General features: G+C 45.5%; 1 protein-coding gene across 1 annotated transcript in view; it reads left to right on the forward strand.

The window, feature by feature from the left end:
• The first annotated feature begins 689 nt into the window (after positions 1 to 689).
• GPR107 (G protein-coupled receptor 107) overlaps positions 690 to 6,412 on the forward strand; it is a 58,524-nt gene continuing 52,801 nt past the window's right edge. Inside the window, exon 1 of the mRNA XM_081802659.1 lies at positions 690 to 1,051. Coding sequence (XP_081658785.1) covers positions 911 to 1,051 — 141 coding nt within the window. The 5' untranslated portion in view covers positions 690 to 910. The remainder of the gene's footprint in view (positions 1,052 to 6,412) is intronic.

The following is a 6,412-nucleotide window of genomic DNA, read 5'->3' on the forward strand; positions in this document are numbered from 1 at the left end:
ACCAACTACTGAATTCGCTATTGAAGATCTCCCTATAAATCCCACAGATTAGAAGCAAAGAAAGTTTCCACACGGAATTGAGAGAAAAACGTTGAGACTCAGACTCTCGAGGTCACACGAAATAGCATGAGGCAATATAACACAGTATTTAAAGGTTTCCTTTTGACTGTCAACCTGGAACAAATGACTTAATTTCTCAGAGCCTCAGTTTGCTTCCCTGTAAAGTGGGGATAATGATCATACCTACCTTCTACCTAACCAGATTGTTCCAAGATCAAATGCAATAAGGAACACAAAAGGCCTAGGTACCAGTTAAGGGCTCAATAAATCGTTTTACTGCAACCATTTAGTCTGAAATTTTAGTGTGAGGTGCCTCAACACAACCAAGGGACCCTTGACAAGCCAGGAACTCTGTATTTTCCACCGACTCAACGCCGCTCCTGAAACCAGTCCACTCATCAGCGGGGCACGGTGCTGTAGCCACAGTGTAAGACTTCCCACCCGCAGAGAACCCGGATCCCCCTGCGGTCGCGGTCTCGCAGGCCCAAGGTCGCTTGCAAAACTCCATGGGGCGGACGTGAGGCCCCGCGCGGGTGGAGGGGGAGGAGTGTCCTGCCCCGGGACTGTTGCCACGGCAACCGCCACAAATTTCTCAACTCCCGCCCCCCCGGGGGGGGCTCCACCTCTTCCGGCTAAGCCGAAAGTCTGCACAGGGGAGACCAAACTGAACGGCCCCAAGGTGGCCACTTTCGGTCCCTCGGCCACTTCCCCGGCCGCACGCCCCAGGAAACGGCCCGCAGGTACCGGGCGGCCTGCCGCCGACCTCCTCTTCCAGGACCTTCCGGGAGCCGCAGCCCTTTGCCCCCGGAAGTGGGCGGGAGAGGAAGCAGCTGGTGATGCTGGAACAAACATGGCCGTCCCGGCGCCAGTCGCCCCCTCGGGCTCCCGCTGTGCTCCGCTGGCCGCGGGCCTCCGGCTGCTCCCACTGCTGGGGCTGCTGCAGCTGCTGGCCCAGCCCGGCCTGGGCCGTGTCCACCACCTGGCGCTCAAGGTAAGGCCGGCCAGGGCCGGGCAGGACCCGGCAGGGCTGGGCGGGGGGCGGAGGCCGAGGCCTCTCTCTTGGGCTGGGGGCAACTTTGGCCCACGGTGGGGGTCTCTGAGCGATTGCCCCCACCCCTCCTTTTCCCCGGCGCGGCCTCTCTCTTAGAGGGGTCTGTTGGGAACTGTGGAAATGACGGGGGTCTTCAGGCCGTCTGGAAGGGGCAGGAAGATTCGAACTGAGCCTCAGAGGGGAAGGGGCTGAACTGAGGCGTTAACTTCAGGGATTCTGGAGGCCGCGCTTTCGGTCCCTGCAGGCTTCCCTAGGTTCCTAGCAGATAGCGACCAGCTCTTCCCCCTCCCTTCGCACCTCTAACTTTTATCCCCGGCTTAGCTTGTCCGCAGTGTCCACTCTTCATCCTCTTGTGCCCCTTGAAGGTACGCGAAACCTTAGCCTCAGTTTCCCGGTTCGGCTTAGGGCGCTATCTGGACTGATGAAAGCGGGAATCTCCAGGAGGAATTTCACTTTTTTTTTTTTTTAAGGAATTTCAAATCTTGCTTGAAATACACGACTGAGAATTTAAAACCAGCATTAAAAATGTGTTTCTAGTTAGAGAGCCTGCCTGTCTAGGGAAGAGATTTATGATAGGCCTAGAATGATCCCTTGGATCTTACTTTATAACTCACAGCTAACAGTCGTCTAAGGCTAAAACGTGCCTCCAGGCGGTTCAGCAGGTTAATATATTTGGGGAGTAGAAAAATAAGTCGTTACGACCCAAAGCCTTGTACATGTTTTTCATAATGTACAATTTTCTCAGAAATTGTAGGGTTATAGGTAGTTTGTCTTATTAAAACACATTGCTTTAACAAACCATGAAGCATTGTATTTTGTGAAGGTAGAGTTTAAAGAATATAGAATGCAGATTAAAAAGCCTGGCCAGGGCGCCTGGGTGGCTCAGTTGGTTAAAAAGCCTGGCCAGACCCATGCACCAACTTTTGGTTCTCAGCTTTTGTTGTTTGTAAGTAAAATTTATCCTGATTAAAATGGTTCTGAAGTGCAGGGAGATAGGTGAGTCTTGACTCCTTTTGAGAATCTGTTGAAATCTATAGAACCTCTCCCCAGAGAAGTGCAGGTAGGAATGTAGACAAAACATTTTTGGGGAATTTCTGGGACTTTTTAATCTTGCTGAAGTTTATCCATAGGCCAGGCTTATGACTCCAACTCAAGAACTCTGGATCTTCAGAATGCTTTCATTTTACAGGTTAGGATCCTTAGATTAAGTAGTGTAACTGAATTCATATAGGTTATTAATTAGAGACAAAGCTAGTAATAGGACACACTGGACCATGTCTCTTGGCTACCAATCCAGTGCCCTGGATTTGTATATTTCTAGAATTAAAATGGCAGCTGGTCAGCATCACTGGGTGGTAAATACAGTGTTGGTAGAGATGAAAACATATACTGACCTCAGTGGTAGAAGCAAATTGAATTGGTGTAATTCTGGTAATTGATTTCTTCCTGTTGTGCTAAATTACTTAATGTTTTTCATCCCTGTACATGTTTCATAAGTATTGTAGTGGTCATTCCATAATAATACTGGTGGTTTCTTTTCTCTTTAAGTAAATATTCTGACTTCTTCCCCAAGGAAACAGAAGTCACCTGAAGGGAGCCTATCAGAGCAACAACATTAGATTGTCTTGTTTTGCTTGGGACTGGGAGAAATAGGAGACTTGATCAGGTTATAGACCTAGACTGGCAGAAATAACATGAAGAAGTTACTGGGTACCATAAATATGCATTGATCTGTTTAAAAAATTTTTATCATGGAGAATTTCAAACAGATATCAATAGTAGACAGATGGAGCTCCTGTGTACCTGTCATCGAGCCTGAATAACCATTATTAACCAGTGGCTAATTCTGCCCCATTCCCACATATATTACTTCTCTCTTCACATTCTTTATTTTTTTTAATGAGAAATGAGTCTTTTCATTTTTTTATTCACATTTCTTGTCCCATACTACACTTTTCTTTCTTTCTTTTAAGTAATCTCTACGTGTGACGTGGACTTTGAACTCATGACCCGAAGATCGAGAGTCACATGTTCCACCGACTGAGCCAGTCCCCCATACTACACTTTTCATCATTCATCTGGTTTTCCCAATCTTCTCAAATTCCTTCTTTTCTTTTCTTTTCTTTTTTTTTTAAGGAGGCCCCATGCCCAGCATAAAGCCCAGCACAGGGCTTGAACTCAACCCTTGAGATCAAGAGTCAGACACTTAACTGACTGAGCCACCGAGGTGCCCCAGATTCCTTCTCTTTCTCTAGGCGCCCTACTTTTATAAAATTACCTTATTGAGGTACAGTTTACATTTCTTTTTTTTTTTTTTTTTTATGTTTTATTTATTCATGAGAGTCAGAGAGAGAGAGAGAGGCAGAGGGAGAAGCAGGCTCCCCGCCTAGCAGCGAGCCCAGTGCGGCACTCAATCCCAGGACCCTGGGATCATGACCTGAGCCGGAGGTGGACGCTTAACCATCTGAGCCACCCAGGCGCCCCTACAGTTTACATTTCATAAAATTCGCCCATTTTAAATGTACAGTTCAGTGATTGTTAGTAAATTTGTTGAGTTGTGCAACTATCACCACAGTCCAGCCATAGAACGTTTTCATCACCACCAAAAGATCCCTTGTGCTGGTTGAAGTTCATTCCCATTCTCACCCCTAGCCCCAGGCAACCTCTAATCTCCTTTCTGACTCTATAGATTTGCCCTTTCTGGACGTTTCATATAAATGGAATCACACGATATGTGATCCTTTGTGTCTGTAGCTTTTACTTAAATTTTTGAGGTTCATCCATGTGTACTATGTATTAGTAATTCATTTCTTTTTTTTTTTTAAAGATTTTATTTATTTATTTGACAGAGAGAGACAGCGAGAGAGGGAACACAAGCAGAGGGAGTGGGAGAGGGAGAAGCAGGCTTCCCGCCAAGCAGGGAGCCCGATGCGGGGCTCGATCCCAGGACCCCGGGATCATGACCTGAGCCGAAGGCAGACGCTTAACGACTGAGCCACCCAGGCGCCCTTCATTCCTTTTTTTATGGCTGAATACTATTCCATTGTATGGATAGACCACGTTTTTTTCTTCTTGATTCGCCAATTAATAACATTTCGGGGTTTTTTCCGTGCTTTTGGCCATTGTGAATAATGCTGCTACAAACATTCACATGCGTGTCTTTGTGTGGACACGTGTTTTCTAGTTTAATATGTTCATCTATCCTTTGAGTTAATTGGATCTAGAGGCTTGATCATGTTCAGGATTGATTCTTTTGGCAAGACCACTTCAATTAGTGCTGTGTTCTTCCACTGGGAGATATAGTGTCTGATTGTCTTTCTTTTTGTCATGTTTGCCCTTTTGACGTCCAGTGCTTACATTTCTGTGTTCATTAGTGTCTTTAGTCTTTCCAGGTTCCTATAACAGAATACCATAGATTGGGTAGCTTATAAACAACATAAATTTATTTCTCACACTTCTAGAGGCTGAGAATTCCAAGATCAAGGTGCTTGCTTTGTTGAGGGCCCTCTTCCTGGTTCATAGCTGGTGTCTTCTTGCTGTACCTTTATGGTGGAAGGGGTGAGGGATCTCTGTGGGGTCTCTCTTACAAGAACACTAATCCCATTCATGAACGCTCAGCCTCATGACATAAGTACCTCCCAAAGACCCCATACCATCATCTTTGGGGACTAGGATTTCAACATATGGATTTTGGGGCAACACAAACATTCAGAACACAGCAGTTAGGTATTTGGTCTTTAATTGTGCTGTTTGGTGTCAAAATATAGGACTGTCTTGATTAAATTATGTGTCGTCATATAGTGGGTCTTGTTATATCTCTCAAATATGGCACATGAAACAAAGGAAAAGTGTATAAAATGTAAACAAGTATTATTCCTTAGGCATTCATATGCTCAGGAAACATAGATTGCTTATATTAGTCATGATCCCTACCCACATGCCATCCGGGCACGGAGGCTTCGGACCAGCAAGGAAACAGATAATGGTCCTCCATATTCTGAGTGTAGTATAGACTTCCCTCTTTTTTTTTTTTTTTTTAAGATTTTATTTATTTATTTGTCAGAGAGAGAGAGAGCGCACACAAGCAGGGGGAGCAGCAGAGGGAGAGGGAGAAGCAGGCTCCCCGCTGAGGAGGGAGCCCAATGTGGGACTCGATCCCAGGACAGTGGGATCATGACCTGAGCCGAAGGCAGATGCTTAACTGACTGAGCGTCCCTAGACTTCCCTCTGTTGATGGGAATTTTTCTCAAGTATTTTAATACTTCTCCACTTTGTAAACTTAAAATATGGAATATAATTTAGCTTTTTCTGGATGATGGGTGGTTTCCATTCATTTATTTATTAAGCATTTATTTTCTGACTCCTAACTTTGAATAAATGGTGTATTTAAATGATCATTGATGTTATTCTTTTTTTTTTTTTTTAAGATTTTATTTATTTTTGACAGAGAGAGCACAAGCAGGGGGAACAGCAGAGAAAGAGGGAGAAGCAGACTCCCTGCTGAGCAAGGACCCCGATGCGGGGCTCAATCCCAGGACCCTGAGATCATGACCTGAGCCGAAGGCAGACGCTTAACCGTCTGAGCCACCCAGGCGCCCCCCCCCTTTTTTTTTTTTTTTTAAGAGAGAGAGAGGGAGAGTGTGCATGAGTGGGTGGGAAGGGGTAAAGGGAGAGGGAAGGAGAGAATCTTAAGTAGGCTCTGTGCCCAGCATGGAGCCCCATGCAGGGCTCAGTCTCACAACTCTGAGATTATGACTTGAGCTGAAATGAAGAGTCGGATGCTCAACCGACTGAGCCAACTAGGCACCCCACTGATGTTATTTTAATAGTCATTTTTAGGGGCGCCTGGGTGGCTCAGTCGTTAAGCGTCTGCCTTCGGCTCAGGTCATGATCCCAGGGTCCTGGGATGGAGCCCTGCATCGGGCTCCCTGCTCGGCGGGAAGCCTGCTTCTCTCTCTCCCACTTACCCTGCTTGTGTTCTCTCTCTGGCTGTCTCTCCCTGTCAAGTAAATAAATAAAATCTTAAAAAAAAAAAGTCATTTTTAAATTCTTACTAATGGGATAAAAAAGGATAATCTGAGTTTTATGTTAGAGGTTGTCTGAGTGTAGTTTTTACATTGTATACTTTTGTATTTTTAATTTTTTTTATTCTTATGTTAATCCTCATACATTACATCATTAGTTTTAGATGTAGTGTTCCATGATTCATTGTGTGCATAACACCCAGTGCTCCATGCAGAATGTGCCCTCCTCAATACCCATCACCAGGCTAACCCATCCTCCCACCCCCCTCCCCTCTAG

This window comes from Leptonychotes weddellii, chromosome 14 (genome assembly GCF_054177405.1).
Source record: "Leptonychotes weddellii isolate Sample4059 chromosome 14, ASM5417740v2, whole genome shotgun sequence".
NCBI classification, from domain to species: Eukaryota; Metazoa; Chordata; class Mammalia; order Carnivora; family Phocidae; genus Leptonychotes; species Leptonychotes weddellii.